We start from the raw sequence: 24,919 nt of genomic DNA, 5'->3' as shown, positions 1-24,919 counted from the left end.
CTCCGTTTACCTTAATGCATTTGATGTATTTTTGTCTTTTTCTTCTCTTAACTCCAGAGTCACCAATGTGATGTTGTCCAATGTGTGGAACTGCTGTCCTCAAGCTTCCTTATGGATGAACTTTGGAACGTTCTTCTGTTGATTACCAACAAAGACAAATGATGTAGAGAAGTGGGCACACCTTATACGGGATCACAGAATTTCTTCTGATGTTATGCTGATGACTGAACAGGACAAGGACTGTATGTCTTTAACTTGAAGAAGAATGATTATCAATGTGCAAGCTACAGAAATAACACACCAGTGGTTTAGTCGTCTTGGATTACTGCTCTGCACGCAGAGGTTTTGGTTTCGGTACAAAGGACATCTTGCCAGTGATTTTTAATTTTGTGGCATTTAATTTGAGCCACTCCCTCAGACATTTCCAAAAGACGGATGATGGAATTTTTTTATTTGTAGTCATTTTGTGGGATCAGACCCTGATGTCTAGTGAAATCGCTGCAAGCGGAAAACCAATATTACAATTACGGAGATCTATAACACGTACCGCACAAAGGAACAACCTTAGTGCTAAGAATTTAATATACTTATAGAATAACTCTTCTCTACAAAGTGTAACTTTAATCAAATGGCATGGGTCAAGTTCTTCAAGAAGCAGGGCGGCAATCTTGGAAAATCCTACCAGCCTGGGAGCATGCTCTCTCTGGCTCCCACCAAAGGCTTGCTGAATGAACCTGGGCAAAACAGTTGTTTTTTGAACAGTGCTGTGCAGGTGAGTCAAATGCGAAAGCTACAGTACATGAAGTATCTGGTGAAACTGTATCCATGTGCTCCTTGAACTTGGGTTTATTTGGTTGAGTCTAAACAGGAGAGATTGCCATGTGATCTGATGGCTCTGTTATCTTATCTAAAGACCTCTTTTTTGGGGAGAAAAAAAATATAATGCCACCAGCTAATAAGTATGTATTGAAAAATTGTATTACTTCACAGTTGCTGCTTTTTACAATTTTTAAGAAACACTGCACACTGTAATGTATGTGCTTAGCAGTAGGCATGTGTACTACTGCATGTCTACTGTACTGTGTATGTGTGTTTAAATACAATACACTGTACACCCCATGCACTTGTGTGTACATTGTTCTGGGGACATATTGAGAGTCATACTATCATCCCAATTAGCAGAATTCTGTATAAAATTGAGAACATTACATTTCCTGCATTCTAGGGATCTTTTATGGTTAAGCTACATACTGTATGTTTCAGCTAATACAGTCTTAGGATAGATTGCAAGTTGCTTGTAAACCAAGAACAGTGCAACATAAATAACCTGTGTCTCCTGCCATGTTTAAAAATAATCTTTTCATTTTCTCTTAACGAACAGTGGAGTCATTTCTAGTATGGGTCACAGCAATAAAACACTAAGACTCATTTTAAAAAGCCAAGCTTGACAGGTTGAAGACTTCAGTTATGACATCAGTATTTTTTTTCATTCCTTAAGTGAAATAAGGATTTGGCAATAGGATCATCTGTATAAAGTGTATTTAGAGTTTTCCTTTTTGTTCCTCATACTGTATGTTCATAACACTTTCAAAATGTGCCTTTTGAAATGGTTCAGGGATTGAAGTCCAGCACCTAAAAATTTGCAATTTATTTTAACTTCAAAAGTAATGGATAGTTCTTAACAGCTCCACTAATGCCCCTATAACTGGTAGTCTATATGAGAACTTATAGTGATATAAACTGTATCACTGTATATACATAATAATTATCAGAAATAACACTGTGCTCCCTTAAACTATACTTTTGCAATGGAACACAAAACTTTAGATAAATATATAACATTTTCTTCAGCCTGTTTCTTGGGTGGGTTTTATTTGTTCTCTTCTAATTTTTCTTATATGTCCCACCCCTCAAAAAATACTTCAGAAAGACCAATCCTCACTTATTTAAGAGGGGTCTGCTCTAAAAGGTAAAACTGGCATTCACACAGACTGAATGTTTAATGTGGACTGATTATATTAAGATTACATTCACAATAAAACCAGAAAGATTAAAATACATTATAACCATATTGGAATAATTGTGGAAACTACATCTAAGAACAATACATGTACAGTATATTTTTAAAAAGAGCTGCATCATGACCCTTCAAATTCCATGTCGGCTGCGATTTGTCAATTGAGGCATGAGATGCTCTATACAGTGGATTTTTCCAAATGAAAATACGCACCCTAAAACCAATACGTAGTTGTCTTTGTCATTCTCTAAGTCTGTAGGTCCTAGATAATTAAAGAAAGCTGATATAAGCTCATCATAAAATTCTTCTTTTTCTTTTTGGTCTTGATGTTTGTAACCTCAGGAGTGTTTGAATATTAAATTCATTCCAAAAACACCCAGTGTTGATCTGAAAGGATTATAAGTGAGGCCAAAAATAGGACAGTTATTTGTAAACTGCATTAAACACTTGTTCTATAACTGGATCAATGCAGCAAATTTATACTACCCATTGTAAATGAACCTACATAGTTCCTCCTGCTGTCATTCATGGGCTTTTAGAAGTATTTTAGTCAATTTAAAAAGATCCAGCTACAGAATAATACACTTAAGATATTACAAAAAGATTTTTCTTTAATAGTTTCAAATTATGGGATGTATTTTTAGGAAGAATTTAATCAGATATTTATATATACTGAACACCAAAGCAAAATCTACATGTACATGTAGGCTTTTGAAAGAATATGTATATGGATTTCTGATACCGACCAAATGTTTTTGGTGTCACTATATTAATCAATGTTGAGTGATCCTGATGCACTTAGGTGCCTTTAGTAATGCTGTATCATTAATGGGGATGTTTTTTGGGCACAGGAGATGAACTGACTTAACCTGTTGAATATCAAGCTTATTGAAAGTTGAGAAACAAAAGTGCAATATGCCATTTTTATCAAGAGAACAACACTTTTGTGCCCAATATGTTGTAGCAGTGACTGCGGTAGACTCTCCTACAGTGGATGAATCAAACAGATGGACAACAGGGATTGTGGCACAAAAATGCTGAATGATGCACCATTTTTGAGTACAACAGACGAGCTGATGGGGTGGTCCAATTGTGATGATCTGGGCAGTAGGATCTGCTCACAATAGAACTGCGATTGTAGTGATTGAACTGTGTGGCATTCCACGAATGAAGTCTGTAGAGCTCAATTTCTGCCTTTTATACAGGCTCATCATGAAGTGACAGGACAGCCCATGACACTCTTTGTGGTTGTCATGTAGTGATGGCTTTCTCGATAGAAGGGAATGTGACAGTTATCCCATGGGTGCCCTGCGTGCCAAATTTGAGCCCCACTGAATATATGTGGGATCAGCTGGGATGACCCATCGAGAGACCACTGAAAAGCAAATAAATGTGCAGACTCAGAGAAAAATGGGACAGAAACAGAATCGCATAAGACAGCATCTATAGACCGGTGCAAACAATTGTCACAGATGTACTGCTTTAATGCTTCCAGTGGTGGCCACACATGTGACTTTTTTGGTAGACCCCCCCGTACTTTAACCTGATTGTTGAGACGTTTTAGTATAATTAATTATATCAGTTTGATAAGTTCATTGTACCTGCTACAAAAAAAGAGTTTTCCTCATAACTTTAGAACTTTGCTTCAGGTTTAAGGACGAGTTTGAAAAGAAAATGTATCTACTCATTTTATTTTGGGGAACTAGAGTCTTACAAATTCCTTGTTGTGTTCCGTGTTTTACTCCTTTTTAAACCTACATAGAAATGTTATGATTTGTCACTTGCAGACACTTGGCTATGGTTTCTGGGGCTGGGAAAATGCCATTTTTGTGTTACACCATCAGTTAAAATTGATCTAAGCTTTTCATTCCGCAAGCGAACATTCATAAATGGTTAGAATTGGAATGCTGTATGAAATGCTAAATTAATTTACAAATGTTAACAACACAATATGCAATCAAACATTGCTCGTAAAGTGTTTTGTGATAAAGCAATGTGAGATTTCTTCTCTCAAAGCAATTAAAGGTGATCGCTCTTAAGGCATTTATTTTTCTCACTCAGGTACTCTGGCAGTTGGATGTTTTTCGAAGGAGCTTAAGACAGTTACCAGGACATGTCTGCCTTGGAGAAGCCTGCATCTTTTGTGCTTTAAAGGTAAAGGTTTTTTTTTTTACCGAAAATGGAGACTTTATATTTTTCTTTATTATTTTTTAGATATTTCAGATCGCATAATGTTAAGATAAGCTCAGTGAATTTTCTTCCCTTTTTCCCCTTTTAATCTCCAGAGCATCTTTAGTCAGTTTCAACACAGCAGAGAGAGAGCCCTGCCTTCAGATAACTTACGCCATGCCCTGGCTGAGACCTTCAAAGATGAGCAGAGGTTTCAGCTTGGTTTCATGGATGATGCGGCTGAGTGCTTTGTAAGTGCGTTGACCCATGCCAGTGTGACCCCTACAGTGTATCTGCCCCAGGCAGCAAAGTGCTAAGCAGGACATTTTGTAAAAAAAAAAACATACCAGCAAGGTTACAGCTATAGAATGTATTGTAACACTTGCAATGCTTTTTGATGGAGCGTCATATTATGATCAGGGCATGTTATACAGTATTACCTCACTCCCTAGTATTACTTACTGTGAACCATTATTACTGCTTTTGATGGGATTAACTATATTTTTACATATTAAATTATTTTGATTTATGTTATGCTTATTGTTTTCCAGTGAAATTAGCATGTTTCTTCTTTACATGTGTCATTAGTAACTTGCTAATCGCATACATTTGCTAAACATCTGCATTTGCTTACAATTTATAACTATATCTATATATTACTTTGAAGAAGTGTTTAAACCTGAAGACCTGTCTCTTCTTATATAGTTGTATAACTGTTTTATGTACTGGATATACTGTATGTTTTCGTATTATTCACTCACGAAAATCAACATGATTTTCCAAATGACTGAAAATAAGTACTAAATCAGTGAACAGATACTTTCTGTAACTTTCTCTTGTTTTAAAATTATTCTTAGGTGATTCAAAAAACAATGCTTTTCAATAATAAAATATGTCAGAATACCATAAAACAGAATAATAATCACTCCTATAATAAAATATAGAAATAACAGATCTTTTCATCATGTAATGGCTGGACTTTCCTCCAAACTATTTTGCTTTACTAGATCATCCATTTAAATTATGATTTCTGTTTTAGACAGTGATTCAAAACAAATGATTCAACATAGTGAAAGTTTAGTACTAAGTAGAACATGGATTGCATTTTGTGAGAAAAAATAGTTAAAGCATGTTCTGCTTTATGATGAAAAACTACATATTTATTACTTTTAATTATAATGTGATGGAAAAAATTACTTGGATTACAAAATTACTTACTTTAATTGGAAAAATAGTACAACCCTTAATTATTATACTGCTATAGCTTGAAGGCTTGCATGTTCTCTAATAAAAAAATGTTTTTGCACAGCAGCAGAAAGATAGGGGTTATTCCTATAGGGGTTATATTGGGAAAGGCTTATTATTTTGTCTTTTTTGCATCACTAATATACTGTATCAATTCTGTTTGCAGTCTGAACATGCTTTGCATTGTCTTTTAAAAACACACGTTCCCAACAATCTAAATTGATGTTTCTGCTGTGAGTCAACCTGTCTGTGCTCATCAGCATCACAGATCTCTTTTTTTACTAGAATAGATGTATTTAAAAGTGTATGCTTATTATGTTTTCTTTTTGATCATTTGTGTTTGTATCTATTAAAGCAGAATCTTGTTTAGATTTAATATGACTAATAAGGGGTGGCATGGCACTATAGTAGTTAGCATTGCTGCCTCGCAGCTCTGGGTACTGGGTTCAAATCTTGTCTGAGCTGAATTCCTGGTGTGCTGTTTGCTTGGTGTTTTGTATGTTTTCAAAGTGTTCACGTGAGTTTTTTTCCCGAGTGCTGTGGTTTACTTTCACAGTGCAAAGACATTCTGGCAGGTCAGTTGGCTTCTGGGAAAACTGTCCCTTGTGTGTGCGTGTTGGTGTATGTCCCGTGATAGACTGGTGGATCCCATTGCTGACTGGGAGGGCTTCTACTGTAGCTCCCCTGTGACCCTCTATTGGACAGAGGTTAAAAATGGATGAATGGATAGATTAGAGAAGAGTTAACCGAATGTGACCAGTATTGGAGTGAAATTATTCAACTTCTACAGTGATCCTTGCTGCCTTCCAGGCATTTGCAATCCTGCAGTGTTCTCGGTGAAACCTTATCACACCTTCAGTGGATAATACACGCCCATAGCCATTTCTATTTGTGCAGTGTGAAAAGGGGTGGACTTTGACAGGTTTACGTTTAAAGAAAGTCAAGACGCGACTCGTTCTTCTACTTGCAATGTATTCTTGGAGGTTTCTAGCAGGACACCAGTGTGCTTCCAGAAGCTGGTTTGCTAAATATTTAGATATCTCCAGTAGGTTGGCCATGTGTGTCTTTATAGGCAAGTTGTTTATGACAAGGGGATCACTGTTGGGCAGTATACTGTAAGTATTACAAAGACTTGCTGAAGACCAGCCTAAAGCGATGTAGAATGGACGACGGGAACTGTAAGGTTGCTGTAGCTGATGGGTGAATTGAGAGATACCTGTGCTCTATAGGCATCAACACTTGAACAAGAATTGATCCAGAAAAATATCGGTATATGAAGGAGAATGCAGCTGCTGCCATTCAAGCTGATTCAACAGAACAAAACACTTGTTCCATGAGCAGTCACGTCTGTCTCTCCCATACAGGTCTAATAAGCCACAATGAGCCAGCAAATGGAAACACTGGCTTCTGCTGGAAGGACACTCTTGCTCTATTTTAAGATGTAGCCATGGTGATGTGGTATTTATGCATCCATGCTCGTCTGAGGTATTGCAGCAATGAAATTGAGTGGATTTATCAGTTGCTGATTCTCAGTTGGCATACAGTAGATATAAACCAATATGATGTGCAATCTGAAGAAAATTAAGAGCTGTTATATTCATTGTATTGTCTCTGTGTCATATACTTGTATAACATATTCTACATGCTTCAGTACATGCAATACAATGTACACTATACATGAAAACTAAAGATGGGTTTCACAAATGGCATTCCTTTTCATAGCTTGTGTGCAGTTATTTTTGTGTGCAAATGTTTTTTTTGTATTGGTTAATCTCAGTTTATTGATGGTTTTCTTGTTTTCTCTCATCCTTTTTTTCTGAAGGAAACTTTGCACTCATCTCTCATTTAGAAGACTGAACTGTGCTGTAGAAGACATATCACATAAGAAATGTGGCAAAACAATTGGTATGTGGAAAATTAAGTAATGTTCTTTGTGTCTTCCAGGAAAATATTCTTGAAAGGATTCACCTGCATATAGTGCCTGATACTGAAACAGATGGGTGTGTTTCCAAGTCCTGCATTACTCACCAGAAGTTTGCCATGACTCTGTATGAACAGGTAAGAAAGCACAGAGAACAAAGTTATAGGTTTCAAAAGCAAAGCCAATAAATATTTTGTGAAAATTACATTAGAAAATGCTTTTAATGTTAAATTGGATTCTCAGTATTTACAAGAAGGTAAAATGTTAAAGAAACTTTGCTAAAAGTTTGATCAGAAATACTTTAGAGAATAAATAAAAGTGGTGAAGACCAAGTAACAGGTTACTTGGATTGGAAAACCCACAGAAAATAATTAACTAATATCTAAACAAGGAGGTAGTAGGTGCAGTTGTAGATGAGATTTGTGAGCAGGACTATTGTAAGACTGAGGTAATCAGATTCGTGAGAGTCTTGACTATGATATAATCCCTGTATCCATGAAGAAGGCGGCAAAATGGATATTAAATCAGATCTGGAATCTAAATATCGAGATATTTGGAATCCATATATATACAATAAATAAAAAATATTTTAAATATAATTTGATTTAATTATTGGATTATTTAATTTAATTTAATTTTGTTTCATATTATTATCCATTGATTTGTCTTATTCTTTAACATTTCCCAATGTACTCAATGTAGTTGTATTATTTTCTCTAGTTATTCAGTTATTTCCTTTGCTTATGAATAATAAACACTTAAGTGCTTAAATCATTTTCCCTAATTCTATATTGGGAGGTTTATTCTGTAAAATATTCACAAGGACTTACTTCAAAGGTTTGTGGCCTAGAGGATATTATACACCTGATCTAGCAAGAAAACAGATAAACCTTACTGTCATACTGCTGTTCCACAGATGTGGCCTTTATTGGACTTCATTTGAAGATTGAAAACATACAGCTCATTTTTGCACAGGAACAAAAAGCTTTAAAAGTCTCCTGGGTAGTATGATTTACAACATATCAGAAGAGAAATCAGAAATTATGCAAATTATATCATTTGTTATATTTCCTTTTTGTGTATAATGCTTTGTTGATATGTAGTTTAAAAAAGTGACTGTTTCTGGGACCACTGTTGAAATTTGATGCAGTGACTCATGAGAACATTTTTTTCCATGTGAGAATTCTATTTAAATGTATTGGTGATTTCCTTTTTTTCTGACTCACTGTCTTCAAATGCCTTGTGTGCCAGTTTATACGTTTTTTCAAAATTGAAAACCATTGAGACCAATTTACTTTGCATGAATATTAAGATAACTCGGTAGATAACATTTTTTTTCCTCTAACAGTACGGGTCTTGATATCAGAGAGATCCTTACAACATAAAGTAATGCCTGCTAATGCCTCTGTGTGTATGGAGTTTTAGTAATCCATTGTATCTTTCCAGATATAGTCCTTTAGTCCACACTTTCTAAATAATATTATTGCTAGCTCACTGGTTGCATCCAAACAATGATACAGTACTTAATACAAAATCCAACTGTGAAATTCTTAAAATCACATTGCAGGGTAAGTAGTGTCCAAAAGAAGCAGCTACTAATAAATGTCTTTATTTTATTTCTTTCCAAAGTGTGTTTGTCGTAGCTGTGGGGCGTCCTCTGACCCTCTGCCTTTCACTGAGCTAGTGCACTATGTCTCCACTACAGCCCTCTGGTAGGTAACACTCCACGAATTCTGTAGAAGAAACTCAGCACAGTAGACTCACAACTTGCACTCTCAACTTAGGCGGTCGGCTCCAGAAAATTTCCCCCAAAAATGGGGAAAAAACGCTTTAATCTCTCAAAAATTCATCAAGCACGCCTACGAGAACTTGTTAGTGAGCCTATACAGTTGTCTTATTTACTTTTATTTATTGTTTTTATCCTTATTAAGATCTTGTATTACCACAAGTGGTTAGTAGGGGGTTATTACAAGGGTTATTAAGGGTAAAATGTGAATACAGTATATGTGAATTCAGCTTTATGCCCTGCTCAAAATCCTAAACCCCTGAGTAAGGTGTGAGTCTGAGTTTGACTGCACTGTAAAACAAATTTCCCCTAGGGGACAATAAAGCTTGAATTGACTGTATGTTAAATTATTGAAAACTGCCGTTAAGGGAATTTTTTCTTGACTTAGCCAACAGGTTGACCTCTTTCTGGAAAAAAATGAACGTCTTAGGTATGACATGTTCGGGGAACTGCTGCAGGCAGCAAGTACAATTGGGGACCTCAGGAACTGCCCTGTAAGTGGATATTTTTTCATGACGTTTTCTGTTTTGAAGGTATTTCTAAGATTAAAAAAAGGATTGTAATTTTGTGATGTCATTTTTCGTCTCAGGACGTGTTTTAGTAAATGGATTCTCAATACAAAGGGAAGATGTGTTCGTAAAAGCACATCACCCCGTTGAAACACAATGATGTTTTTTTTTTACTTCATTTATAAAACCACCATTGTAATAAATGTTGCTCTCATACCTTAAAACATGATAGAGAATCTCCTGTAAAAGTAAAGGCAACCAATAACAGACAATGTGCAAAGTCTGTAAAATCAATTTTGGAAATGGCTTGTGGAATTCAAATTTTATATGAGACAGCCATATAAATCTAATATACAGTAACAATACTTATAAGGAGCAAGTAAACAGTTTCACACTGAAAAGAGTGAAAGAAATAAATAAAGTATTTTTTATTGTAAATCTCTTTACAACATCTGCAGAGAGCTATAATGCTACCTGTTGAAACAACACCTTACATACAGTACATTACGGTAGCGTTAATCACTAGAAAATAGAATATAAGATAATTTAACATTTCTCATTGACGAGCCCATATTTTTAAAGCCAGCAACTGAGTATGTGGTATTTTTTAGGCCAGTAAGAGACATGTGCTGTCATTCAGAAAAAAAAGGAGTGGCTGATGGTATTAGTTTGTGTTATGATCATAAATCTACCAAGCCAGTAAGCCCAGCCTTGTTTGTAAATCTGAAAAACACACATTAAGATGACAACAGCTTTTAAGCCATAGTAAGAAATTGTATGTTTATGAAAAATTCCTCGTTTTGTACAGTATATGATTGATATATAAGGTGCCTTTTCTCTTGTCATTCAGAGGCACACAGGAGTGAAACCTGGTGTGATTGTTGAAACTGAGTTAAATATATCCAAGGGATTGTTGTGTCTGACGTTCTTTATCCATATTAAAAGTGTATTGCCGTAATCATTGGAGTTCAGCGCAGCATAAACGGATTATGTTCCTCATACGTACTACTTGCTTTTACATGGAATTAAAGACTAGGTTAATCTCGTATTTTATCACTGAATGGGCTGTTCTATGCTTTATTTTTTTCAGTGAGATAAATAGTTGGTATGATTAACCTTTCTTAAGTGAGCACAGAGAGAAGAAAAACAGTGGTTGCTATGTTACTGATTTCTGCATTACCTTTTCTACTTATTTAGCTTTGAGACATCATCTTTAAGCAGTTTGTTTTGCAACAAAAGTGTTTCTGGTTTCCATTTGTCATGTGCAGTATGCAGGCAAATTGTAAATAAAAATGCAGCTCTAATCCTTTTTACCAGTGATTTAATGCCAAATGTGATGAAGCAATTATTGAAGCAGTCTTAAAATAATGCAGGCTAAAAGTTTATTTAAAAATTCATTTTCATTTATAAATAGCTGTATTTATGTTCACAAAAAGATGCACAAATCTGTATGTAGGTCACTTTATCAGTACAGTGTGCCATGTTTTCACACATATGTTTGAAAAGCAAGAGTACTCTGATGTTCTCTGCACGTTACCCAGCGAAAGTTACAGCTAGAGAAAAGTACCTACAAAAACAATGCAAGCTACTGTATAGTTAGGGCTGTCAATATTCAATCTTTCTTTCTGTCTTCTCAGCCTACCCAGAAATTGTAATTGGTATTATTAAAAAGTTCAAAAGTTCATTTAAAAACAAAGTGTAGTCTATTGAGAATAAAATTAATTGTAATATTTTTCCTGCTTGTACAGTACATTTGCACAGCAAATCAGCTTTCCTTTCACTATATAAAGGATGAAATATTTTGTCTTGAAACAGGTTTTTGTTAAATTCAGAAGCTGGCGAAAAGCAAGACCAATTGGTTTATAAACTAATATTAATAAGTTTACATATCTGGAAGGCCTGTCTATGTTACAGGAATACAAATATTCAAATATGATGGTGAGCAGTTTGAAAATCAAAGAGGGAAGAAATCCTTTGACTCCAAAGCTCTTATGTGTGCTGGAAGTTGGTAAAAAAGATGAACAGCATCAACAAGAGAAACAAATCCAGACATTTATTTTTTCAGCAAAGTCATTTTGCATTGATAAATTTGGTCAAGGGTTAATTAATGTTGTTGGCTCTGGTGGTAGAATAATGGGTGTAGAGAAAGTCAAGAGAGGAATCTTGTCTTCAGTGTGAAGCCTGTCAGAAGCAACATGCAGGGTGGTTGGCAATCTAGGTGGAGAAATTCTACAGGAGATTCAGAACATGTAAACTAGGAATATAAGTTTTAGAATGCTTCTGTCCCATGATAAGGATATCATTTAAAATGTTAGCTGAATAAAACAAATAAATGGAGCAAAGATCAATTTATGTTTCACAAAAGGAACTGTTTATTATGATGGAAAGATCACTGACTGTTAGTCACGGACAAGGCGGTGCTTTGAGCTATGGAAAATATAATCAACATGTAACGTAACATTTGTTTTTCTGGTCAACTAGTCTAAAACCATTGAACAAATTAAAGTAGAAAATAGCAATTGTTAGAAATAAGCTGGGCAAAATACAAATTGTTGAAATAAAGCATTCAAATCTAAAGATTGATCATGTGGTGTGAAATATTTTTACTGTTTTTTTCTCTCCTTTTAACATTATCAATAGTGTAGCCATACCAGTTTCACCAGTGTTTGCAGTTTGTCTAACTCATCAGACTTGAAAAATGTGCTGACATGTAGACATAAACACAAAAAATTCATGATGAATTGTATTGTACAGATAAGTAACTTTCATCCCTATAGAACATTGGATTCTTTTAATATGGTCTGCCTTGCTTTCGTTTTTGAGCAGTCAGCAAGGGATAGCTGTTATTCCTCTGTGAGGATATAAATAGCGCAGAAGGCTTATCCACAATCACCCTGTTATTGCCGTTGGCAACTGTGGCATTCAACTTCATTAAACCTCTGCCTTGTGGAATTATTGTTTGTTCATCAGAAAGTGGTATACTGAGTCACTTATCCATGCATGCAGTGATTTCATGTTGATTTTTTTTTCTATTCATACTAAATCCCCGCCCAGCATAACAAAATTCCAGTAACTTTAATTAACATTTTAATGAATAACGGAAAATTACAAACTGCAAGATGTTTTTAGCCGTGTATTCCACAACAGCATGAAAACATTTCTGTCGTAAATAGTCAATGAAGCAACCTCATTTGAAGTGGGTCTGTGTTTGATGAGTGTGAAAAGTAAAAATCTAACAGTGCCTGAAATAGAAAAGTCATTGAAACATGTAAATCAGACAAATGAGAAAAGGTCTAAACATGTCTGTGTTATTCTAAGTATGAGAACTAAACACATACATCCATGCTATAGTTCTTAATATTCATTTGGTGTGATGTCATTTTATCGAGTATTAGTTGATGTTGAGAAATGGTGTAAGCCCTATTTATTGCTATTTCTTTAAGTGTACTGAAGAGGCAAAATAAACGCCAATGAAAAAACTTTCATATACTTAGTACAGTTCTGAAAGCTTAATTTACCATGTCTTTATGTAGTATTTTGATCTAATACTATGTGGTTCTCTTTGCTCTACATCTCTACATATTTAATTTACTGTACCCTTCAAAGTGATGTATTTTAGTCCAAGAGCTTGTAGGTGCTATTTTTCTGAAAAGAAGTAAACCCATACAACACAGTTACTTCTAAATATACATCCTCTAACTGCTGTGTGATAACAGAAAACAAGGTGTTGTTGTAGTAACTCATCAACCCATCGATTTTTTTCCAAGAGTAATTGTGGACAAAGGATCAAGATTCGACGTGTGCTCATGAACTGTCCAGAGATAGTCACAATTGGCTTTGTCTGGGATGCAGAACAATCGGACCTCACAGAAGATGTCATTAGATCGCTTGGACCACAACTGAACCTTTCTGGGGTAAGAACATAGCATGTGCTGTCACACACATGCTTTAAAACTATTAAAGCAGTAATTACTGTAAGCAGTAGTCAAGGGATTATAGAATTTAATGACAAACATTGCCAAGAGATGCATTGAGTCTGATTTCTCATATGTTAGTGAGCTCAGAGCTATACAAAGAGCCAAGATGTATGTAAAGAATTACATAAAATGTAGCAAGAAGCTGGCTACTACTCAGTCATTTTGGTTCCTTCTCCATTAGAAATCTCAACAAGACTGCTTCAGAACACAAACGTGGTCTAAAATCTAAGCCAAGCTGATTCCACAAACGGAAATAATCTTTGGTTGCTAGCCGCTACTCACAGCTAAGTCATCTGATTAAATTTGCTAAGTCTCTGAACGCAAGGAATAAAGAAACATCTTACCATTATAAGTACAGAAAATGCAACCAGTCCAAACCCTAAGATATTTTGTATTTTATTCCAAATGAAAACATGGAAGCAGTAAGTAGCTTTTGCTTTAAGTTGTATTTTTTTGGGTGGTGGTTTATCCATAGTGGTTGCTGTTTTTCTTTGTTTTTGTATAGTGTGTGTAAAACGCTTGTGTGAAAATGGTGACATGTTCCTTTAAGTTCTCTAGTTGCATAATCACTTCCCTTAGGTGTGTGAAGCCTTACCCTGTTTTCCTACTGGTACACAGTTTTATCTCCCACTGGAAAAGGCAGCTGTGCCACATGTTGCAAGCTGCCCAAAGGGAGGGGAGAGGAGTTAGATAGTTCTATGTGAGGATCTGATTGTCTTTTTTTCTTCCAAGACCATTGTGCACAGAGCTGTTGTCCTTTTGTGGCTGCTCTTTCCTTTGGTGACATAAATATATATAAATAAATCACAAACTACGCTTTCTGCCAGACGGCTAGTGTGTGAGATTTCAAAACACCTAAGTCAATCTTTGTTTTCTGCTTACTTTACAAATTGCATGTACTGTATGTCATTTTAAGCATGGTTGGTCTGTATTTTTAGCTGATCATTAATAAATCAATTTTCCTTGTTTAGTGGATTTGCATACATTCCAGTCACGGATTAGTTTAACAGACGTCTGCAGAACTTTACAAAGGGCCTGATTCATACTGTTTGGAGGACATGTGATATTGGCAAAGCTGTGGTGGCATAACTCCCTCCCCAGAATCTATTGTTGAAGGTCACCAAGGGCCTGACTGTTTCAATTGAATTATTAGTGTAATATAACAGAATAGTTTGTAATTGCTTTGTAAAGATGTATGCAGTCACCGTTTTATTGGATTATAATCTCACTCAAGACAGTATTGTCAAATGGTGTCACAATTGAAAGACACAATTTGTGAAAGACACAATTTCTCATATTACAAAATATTCTGCGTTAACTTTAAAGGGTTCAATTTCACATTTCGATGTTTAATATTACTATATTCTGTGTAAATGGCTGTTGGATTATTAGTTCAGGTCCCTTAAGGCAAATGTATAATTGTCAACTTCACAGCTAAACTCTACTTTAAAATCCACAGATGTAATTTTTCAGTTTTTGTGACTCACAGTGAGCCGTTATTATTTAAGGGCAACATCTCATTTGTTACCCTTCAGTCTATTTTGGTTGCTGGTAGCTAGTTAATTCGAGGATTTTCCCAAATTGTTCTTGAAAGGCCAGGGTGTTTGTGTTTCAACACACATTTCTGAAAAAATTGATTGGTTTAACTCTGTGCCTTCGAAGATTCTGAATACCAGTTAAACTGGTCTGCTTTGTTAACTGTACCAGAATCTAGATCGTTGATGTACATAAGGATGAGCAATGGTCCTAATACAGATCCCTGTGGACTTTGCTCTTGTCATCACAGTAATGACATTAGCAGAGTTAAACAAAAAATTATTCACTTATTAGTATTCTTTGTTTTCCATGCATTATTGTGCCATAGAGGTGCCATGCTATTTCCCCTGTCACCTCTTGATTTATTAAACTACAGTTGGTTCACTTGTGTCTTCCAGCTTTTCTATCGAGTAACAGATGAGCAAGCAAAAAAGACTGACCTAATTCTTGTGGGAATGATCTGTTATACCAGCAAACACTATTGTGCCTTTGCTTATCACACCAAATCTTCCAAATGGGTGTTCTTTGATGATGCCACTGTGAAAGAAGTAAGTATTTAAGAGCAGGACTGCTCTTAAGATAGTCTTGGGTTTTGTTATTCATTACCTGTTCAGCCTTAGATGTCTTTGTTGGTAAAATGGGATCTAGTGCATTTTCTCAAACATAGCATGTAAAGACAGAAAAGGCAATTGTTTGCTTTGTACAGATGAGATTCTAAAAATGCAGGCTTCTGAGGCAGTCTGCTACCTGTACATCATGCTGAGTCTGGCAAAAGTGACTTGTGTCTGGAAGTTAATGTACATTAACACATTTCTATTGTTGGCAGCCAGTGTTTCTTAAGAAAAATACCTAGACTTTACAAATGGGAATAAATAGCAAATGTAAAAACATCTTTAAAATGACATAAAAACATGCAGGAAAATCTGCTTATAAGGTCAATCCTGGGGAGACTTTACTAAATTCAGATCATTCAAAGCCAGAGGAGAGAACAAATCTATTTAAATGGTCATAAATTACTGTCCTGTTAAAAACCTATGATGACATACAACTGCTTAGGTGCAAAACATTGATCTTTATTAAAAAATAGATGACTCTGTGTTCATTTATTTGGAGACTAAAGCCCAGAGTGAAAAATGTCTTCCGTCCTGCACCCTGGAGGTACCACACCCATTGGTTATCTATGGTGTAATCCTCATGTTGTGAAATCTCACTATTCCAACGCTGGTGAATCGTTTTTAAACTCTGACATTACGTGTGCATGTCATAAGATGCTTTGGTGTCTGCAGCAAAGGTAGAGCATTGTATTCTCCAGTCACTGCTGGCAATGGCTCTAAGCTTTTACACAATTTAACTTACAATTTAAGCTTTTACACAATTTAATTTATCAGCTGAGCAAATTTTATCAGTTTCTAAAACTGAGTCTTGCAAGTAACACTATTTCAGTTTTCAGATTTTATAGTTAATATTCATATTTGTTATGTTATAACTTTATCAGCTATGTATATTTTATCCAGTAGTTTATGATATTCCACTTTTTTACCTGACCAGTCACAAACCTGTCAATTTGCCTGACAAATGCCATTTATTTGTCACTACCCATAGTGACTTTTTAAGACACAAACACTGTGCTACTTGTGCAAAATATACAAGAATTCATATTAAAAACTTTGAAATTAAAATAAAGGGAAGTGACATTTTAGAATATTCTAATTTGACCCAATTTAAGAGCATAGTTATATCTTCGGTGTTTTCATTAAAAATGTTGTTCTTAATTGTATTCAATAAAAAGAGCAAACTTCATTTTATGACACGGATAAGCAAATTGAAGCACTGAAGGTAACTGCAAAGCTATTTGATTGATTGATTCCTTTAGATGATCTAGAATAGCTGAATAGTATACCTTCTTATTGTAAGAAACGTCATCTTTAACTTCCACCTTCCTGTTCCTGATGTACTTTGGTTCTTCCCATTCTCATGCCTTTGAATTTTCTTGATACTAGGTTGGCTCAAAATGGAAAGATGTGGTTTCTAAATGCATAAGAGGCCACTTCCAGCCCCTTCTCCTTTTCTACTCCAAACCTGATGGAACTGCAGTCTCCACAGAGGATGCCCCAAGACAGACCACCCTTTGGTCTCATTACAAATCTTCAGTCAATGGCGATGGTTCAGGTCAGTGTTCTTTCCTGTTAATGCCATTTCATAATAATTCAACTGTTTGCCTCCAAGTTATTGTCATGAAACCAGACATTTTTCAAGTAGTGTCAGTACAATATGCTGCCCATTATTCTAACTGCAGCATAACTCAAGGTAATACTATTATCCCACGCTACTTGCATTTCAGGCATTTGAAAACATTTTTTTGTTATATTGCAGTTGCTACTTCAAAGAATGTGTTTGTACCTTTACGTGTTTTTGGTTGACTGTTGTTTCCTGTATCCATTTTTATTTAGTGATGGTCTGACTAACCACACTGTCCAAAAAGCTGTGGAACAATATTCTTTCTTTATTTTGGAGTCTAAAAATATCTGTGTGGGTTACATGTGTAATTATAAACACGCAGTGTTATTGCTCAGAAATGCTGTTTTTATTTGCTCATTGGTGAAGCAGTGGTCACTTCCTGTGAATTCATGACTAGGTTTTCCCACTGTGGGCAGACTGCCCAACTTATTTCACTTCTATGTGAGCAGTTTATCCACAGTTTACCCAAAGAGGAAAACAAAACCCAATCTTCCTTTAACCAAAGATTCACCTCCTCAAAACAGTGGTGTTCTAATAAAATCAGAACAGGTTTTCGGTCACAGTGTGATGCACACCTACACAAGTCGATTTGGATAGCTCTATTTTTTAAACAGTTTTAGCAATTTTTCACATTTCCTACAATTCATGAAAAATGATGTTTTCACAGCAAGAAAGTCAATTTTACCAGTTAAAGCAGAGCTAAACCCCACTCACGTGTTGTAATAAAAGATGTTTTAGACAATCTGATAATATTATGAAATATATATCAGTATCATTTTTCATGAAATATACATCAGTAAAATCTACATATTTTTCCATAATTCAGACATAGCCATTAAAACCATTAACTTTCTTCAAATCAATTGATCAAATTTTTTTTCACACTTCTAATCTAAATTGGATCATTTTAGTTTTTGTCCAGTCACATGTAGCTTCCTTTAAATCCTGATTTCAAAAGCGACCTTCATATACAGTAATTAATGGATAGATACTGTACCAACATTTTACCAGCTCTGTTGTCAATTTCTCTGTTCTGGTTTTGTCAGTTACAGATGAGGCTTATCCGTGCTTGTTGAGTATGCTTTGGATAACACATTTTGAAAATTGAGTTATGTTTCACTCAGTTTTCCTTCATTAAGCCAAAATCCAATTCTTAAGAGATCTTTTATTTTCAGCCATTTTTTGTAAGTTAACTTGGTGTATATTAAGATGGAGAAGAATTTAATTTTAATTAAAATAAAATAGTATATTGGCAATTAATACATTTGGTATAAATTAGATATATGGTTTAGAATATAAAAGTTAAGTTTTGCTTTAATTAGCAAAGTGTAACTGTTGGAAAGTTTCTTAGGAAGATCTGCAGAATTCACAACAGCTATAGTTCTGATTTATGATTTACTTGTGGTTTTGAGGACATTCTGGCTGCTAAGAAGAACTGTATCACTGCTTCAGACGTAGTGTCTGTTCAGTGTACAAGTGTTTCATTGAAGTTTAAACTCGCTCTCTCTTGTCCTCAAATGCACCTTTCAGGAACTGTTCTGCCCCAGATTGCTGTGGTTACTGTGAGGTCTGGCTTTTCTGAAGTTTTTATTTGCTTCTGTTGGATTGAGGGAGAGAATAGAAAACAAATGTTTAATTTGGTTATAACATGGGCACTGTTTGTTCTGTTTTTGCTATTTTTAAGCTAATCATATTTGTGCATGGTATTTTTTATAATCCTCTCAATTTTTATGAATTCATATTGAATTACAGTGAACTGTCTTGCAATTATTAGTTACATTTTTGCATTTCTACTGTAACAGAAAGTTTCTCTTTATGGAATATTTGGAACATAGATATTTTGCCACTCTAGGGGTCTGTTTTATTAACTCAACCCCCCTACATACAGAGCTCTGATCAAAACTCTTCACTGTTTGCCAAGTGACAATATAAAGAGTTGTTGACGACAACAGATAAACATTTCTGTCTCGGATTAAAATGCGGGATTTATTTCAGCTTTTATCTTTTCTAATGATCTTCTCTTAACTCCACTGCTTGGAATGTCTCCAAGTTACCAAGGCAACAGTGGTCTCTTGTTATTTACCTCCTTCATCAATTCACTTTCTTAAATTTAAGTTAACATAATACAGATTTATATAAGTAGTTAAAGGAGCATACTGGTATATTTCAGAATCTAGCTCCTGAGTACTTTCTTAAGCATCAGCAGTGAGGTGCTTTTAAGATGATGAAGTGTAATACTGTATACTGCCACAAAGAACAGAGGATTAATACTGATTATATGATGTTAGTCCACCTTTGTAATAAATAGTTAAAACCCTTAATTACATTTCAAGTGTTTCTAAGGTAAAGATTTTTTTAATTATATTTTTTTCTCTGTATGTGAATACTCTGCACCTTTTTTCCAGAAAAAAAACAGCAACAACAACAGTTTTGTAGAATAGTAATGGCTTTACTGACGTGCAACTCGCTGTACTGCCGTTAATGAAAAATGTTATTTTTGCTTTACAGTACATGATGTACCAGTTTCCACAGCGAAGAAATCAGAGCTTACAAAAGAGAATGTCGGTGCCCTACTGTCAAACCAAAGCAGCTTCAAGCAGAAACTGCAGCCGTCTTCCGATTCAGGATTTATCAGAGGTTCTGGCCAGACAAGTGGTAGACGAGGACCAGGTGAGGCAAGCCGCAGGCTATAGTGGAATGAAGTCTTGCTGGTTCACAGGAATATTTTTTATGAATTGTAATCCATTCCTATTCTCATGAAAGCCTATAGCTTTACTATCTTATATAATGTTCTCCCAGTCTGCTTGAGAAATATTATAAGTACTGTAGGTTTAGGGCTGATGTTAAAAAAGGAAAGATTTGTTACTGGCATGCTTTCTTACAGGGTATCTGGTTGTATAGTAGGTTTATTTTGTCTCTTATTTGTGTAATTTCTTATTGCATGAAAATAGACTATTTTACATCACTTTCTTATTGTTTTCCTTCACATAATAATTCATTTTTTTATTTTTGTTCCTCGACATCCGTATGCATACCTTTTTTGAGCTGGTACTTTCATCAGTGAGATGCAAAGAAAGTTACTTAAGATTACAAGCTATTTTTTCTTTGATAGTAGCTTCTGTCCTCTTTTTTAGGGAAAGGAGTTAAACAGGAAATGTATTATTTTTTGCTCTGCATAGTACTTCACATTCAGGGTTCTGGGAAAATACTGACTTTTCAACCATTTTTAAGCACAGTACTTGCTCAAGTTTACATACCATGAACAATGATTTTGCTGCTAAACAAAAATAAAATCAAGTGTGCCTTTCCACACTTTACACAGGAAAAATAAATCCCAGAAAAAAAAGAAGTCATCTTGTAACTTTATATTTAATGTTAATTCCTCATTGGCTTGATAATTTATTTTTCACATTGCCTATTTCAGGTATTGTGGTACAGTATGTTTCACAGCACGAATTTGATTCTCTGCCACAGATACAACTTTCTACCTTTATGAAACTGCAGGGGAAAAAAAAACCCAATGTAACTGTAATTATGTAACTGTTTCTTTCTTTCCTGTGCTTCTGTCTCATTTAAATAACAATGCATAACACTTGGTTGAAAGCGTTGAGAGGGGTCTTTAAAGCTGTCAAGCTTTAAAAGTGTAATCGAATGGTTACATTTGCATTTGCAGTAAAAATCATGCCTGGTGATCCAAAAAGCAAGTTAAGAGAAATTTCCCGAGAGGTGGCGCAGAAGGCAGGAGAGGTCCGAACTCACTTGCAGAAGAAAGAGATTGAAAGGGGACAAAGAAGGCAAGAGTCTGGGAGACACAGAGGTATTTGTTGTTCCTGGAAAGAAATAAGACCTGCAGTTCAGTTTCTTGTTTGTATGAAGTCATGTTATCATGTTATTGTACATCAAAGCCTTACTTGCCCATTAAGTGGACTGATGTTTGAGCCTTGTGGATCTGCCACGGTAAGCTGACAGTTTGCAAATAAATAATGTTTAGCACAGAACAGTTGTGAAAATAGGAAATGTTTGTGAAAACTGTAAGAATTATTGTTGTATATTAATGACATTTCAACATTTTTATTGCAAACACACATGACACGTAGTAGACCAGGGACATGTTAATCATATGAAATATCTACATATTGTTTGCTTTGCCAAAGTTAAAACATCGCACCGCAGGTTTTGGTTTAATGAGCAAAAGCTGTCAACAACTTTATCAGGTTTTCAGACGTTTGTGTAGGCTTCTTTCAAATCGGGGAAAATTCAAAGGTGTGACGAATTCAAATAACGATCTATGGAAGGTCATTGTGTGTCATCTTAGATGGATTATGTAAGTTATTTTATTTTAATTAGTGCAGAATGGCAGAGAAGGGAACATCATCTGTCTACTAAAGGCACAACAAGCTCAGTCAGTAGTGCCTGTGGCAGAACAGTGATTGCATAAAGAAAAGTAAATTACCTTTCAAAACCCACAGATACTGTATAAACCAATCCAAGTTAGACAAGTGCCTTGTCACTACATGAGGCAGGCAAACTGTAGAGACCTTGTTTGTGTCCCAGGTTTTCTTATCTGATTGGCTTCAGTAGTTCAGTTTTAGGTTCAGGTTGGCTCTAGGGTTCATAGTGTCCCTCTGGTCCAGCTCTGACAAAATCAGTCTTAGTTGAGGTCACTAAGTAAAGACACGTTCAAGGGTCACCTCAGACCTCTATGAATGTTGTTAATAATGTATGAAAGATCAAGGGACATCTTACAGACTTACTTCAGTATCTACCAGCCATTTCCAGTTTTGGCTATTATTATAAAGGGAAGATTTTTAAAACTGTTTTTTTATTTCTATTGAGTTAATTTAAACACGATAGAATTAAATATGCCCTCAACTCTGCTTTGGACTACAGCAAATGCCCTCACCACCTATTTTAAATAGTTTTCTAATGGAACAGCAGTTTATTTTATCTATCCTTATTTTATCTAAAAGTATGATGCAAATTCCATGCGTTTTCCATCATTAACATTAAGTAAATATTGGACAAGACCATGTTACTCTTGAACTCATAAACACTAGAAGAAAGACAAAGTGGGAAGCACTTCTAACTTTTAAACCCTGTTACCAAGTGTTCCACCGTGGAATGAATTAAATCAGGTCAGACTGCATTCCTGACTTCTCATTGTACTCATTCCTTTCACAAAAGCATAGCCCTTTAACACAATTGCGTCATAGTTCTGGCATGTTCAGTGTCGGCCTTTTATAAGGTATTTCTTGTGTGCTATACAGTCAAACACCTTGTTTTTTTTATGCCAAAAACCTCCTAGGACCTGATTTGTTGTGTCAGTAGCCTTGAAAGACCTCTTTACAGCAACAGTCACACAGCAAGAATGACTGACCTGAGGGGAAACGTCTCCATGGGCCATTAAGTCATTCACTAGAAAAAAAGGAATAGAAAAGGAAAAGAAGAGAATGTACCCATGTAATCTTGAAATATGGAAATAAACAGCTTAAAGTTACATATTTCTTGCATAGAATTAAATTAATGTATTTCCATTTTAGATTTTTTGGGGGTAAGACTAAGATGTGGCATTCTTTGTAGCTTCTTAACACAGATTTTCTTTTTTGAAATGTGTGGTTCACAAAAAACGGACATGGTCTCTTATGTGAAATATTTTAAATGAAAGCAATGGATTATAAAAATACGCGAGTAACATAATGGTAATTCCGATGTGTAATTTCTCTGGTGAGTTCATTTGATTCAGTTCATGTTTATTTGCTTTGTTGAGCAAGTCTTAACTAGTTAATTTTAAAGTGGTAAGAGTAGCATGCACTAACTACTCTATGTGTATTTCAGTGGAATACAAAGTTGAGCCTAAATCCCATTTGTGGTTTATTGATGGTATATAATTCATTCACTACTAGGTGTACAGGTAATGCTTCTAGTTTTAGGTAAATACTGTATAGTGACAACACAGAACACCCTTGTAATTATTGTATGGTTCATTACTAAGTTTTTGTGTAGATATTGTGGTCAGTACCATCTAAAAAATCTCCTGAGCATGGTATAATGATTAAGCATGGAATCTTTTATTAAAAAAAACGTCCATAGAGGCTTCCAAAATTATCCTGTTTATTGTCAAGCAAGTCTATAAAGACCATTAAGGCCAACCACCCACCCACCCACCCTTAATATACCATATTCAAGTACAAGTCTGCAGCTAGGTCTTCTGTATCTGTTGCGCACATAACTGCAGCATGAGGACTTCATTTAAGCAACAGAGCGTCAGATTCGGTTCAGTGCATGATGATTTATCGTGTCTTTACTGATCAGATAATAGAATGCCCCTTGAATCTTGAGTGGTACGGTATGTTGAAGCAATGGTAATGCAAATATTTTCACCAAAAAAAGAATTCACAATGCAATTTTTCATTTTCTCCTCAGGAAAGTCAGCATTTAGGAGTCTGTCCTCTTATTACTCTTCCTTTTTTGCAATTATTGTATCATTACTTTTCCAATTTAATAAAGAGGCAGAGGATTCTGTGTTAACTGTTGCTGGTGTCCCTTTTCCTACAGATATGCCTTCAGACAAGACATACCCCTCTTCAGAAAATGGATTCAGGCAGAATACAGACCAAAGGCTGTACAGCAGTCAAGGAAAAGGTCCTTCACGAAACGATAAGATTGCCCCCCCAAGTAGGGCTCATGACCCCAGACTGCCAGCTAATAGAGTACAAGTCCTGCCAGGACTCCCCAGTGGACAGAGCAAGATGAAGCAAGACGTCTATAATGGCTACGACACTGACAGCAGTCAGGATTTCAAAGAGAAGTACAGTGGAGGCCGTAGCAAGCCCAAGGCCTGGAGACCCATGCGGGAAACGCTCAACGTGGACAGTGTCTTTAGTGGGCCGGAAAAGCGGCAGCACAGCCCGAGGCGCAGGCCACCAAACCAGGGAGACAGGACCCACTATGACCAGGAGCAAGTCACCTCCTGGCCCAAGGAGAACCGCAAGCAGAAGAGTCTGATGACCATCTACGAGGATGAGCAGAAGCACGAGACGGGAAGTAAGAGTTCTCTGGAGTCTGAGGGGAAAGTCCCTGCAGAGAAGGAGGGGACTAAGGGAGGGGTAAACAATAAGATCCGCAATGACACCTGGAAAATGCAGAGGACAGAATCTGGGTACGAAAGCAGTGACAGGCTCAGCAACGGATCTACGAATCTTGATTCTCCTGTTGTGGAAAACTTTAGTTCCAAGGACTTGAGGCCTATACCAGAGGTGCAGTTATCAAGGTAAGATACTATTTCCTTGTATAAGGGTTTCAAAGGATGGAAAGTAATTGGCAGTATAGTATTCTTTTTATTGAATTTTAAATTTTGAATTGAACCGAATTCTATTGAATGCTATCTTCATTTGAATGTGTAATAGTGAGACTGAAATAACCTAAGGAGCAAAGGAACAAGTAAAGGTTTATTCCATGCTGAAAAGAGAAGAAAAGAAACAACGTTTCAGCTGTGTTTCTTCTCTTTTTAGCATGGAATAA

General features: G+C 35.7%; 1 protein-coding gene across 1 annotated transcript in view; it reads left to right on the top strand.

Moving 5' to 3' along the window:
- Nucleotides 1-24,919, top strand: part of usp53a (ubiquitin specific peptidase 53a) — a 57,139-nt gene that overhangs the window by 14,246 nt on the left and 17,974 nt on the right. Inside the window, exons 2-13 of the mRNA XM_088914702.1 lie at nt 58-772; nt 4,079-4,171; nt 4,303-4,437; nt 7,376-7,489; nt 8,982-9,064; nt 9,527-9,632; nt 13,415-13,561; nt 15,559-15,708; nt 17,161-17,329; nt 19,907-20,068; nt 21,072-21,215; nt 23,954-24,668. Coding sequence (XP_088770828.1) covers nt 629-772; nt 4,079-4,171; nt 4,303-4,437; nt 7,376-7,489; nt 8,982-9,064; nt 9,527-9,632; nt 13,415-13,561; nt 15,559-15,708; nt 17,161-17,329; nt 19,907-20,068; nt 21,072-21,215; nt 23,954-24,668 — 2,162 coding nt within the window. The 5' untranslated portion in view covers nt 58-628. The remainder of the gene's footprint in view (nt 1-57; nt 773-4,078; nt 4,172-4,302; nt 4,438-7,375; nt 7,490-8,981; nt 9,065-9,526; nt 9,633-13,414; nt 13,562-15,558; nt 15,709-17,160; nt 17,330-19,906; nt 20,069-21,071; nt 21,216-23,953; nt 24,669-24,919) is intronic.

This window comes from Atractosteus spatula, chromosome 1 (assembly GCF_055471065.1).
Source record: "Atractosteus spatula isolate fAtrSpa1 chromosome 1, fAtrSpa1.hap1, whole genome shotgun sequence".
Taxonomy (NCBI): domain Eukaryota; kingdom Metazoa; phylum Chordata; class Actinopteri; order Semionotiformes; family Lepisosteidae; genus Atractosteus; species Atractosteus spatula.
Note: the sequence above shows the minus strand (reverse complement) of the source record. Positions and strands in the feature narration are given on the sequence as shown.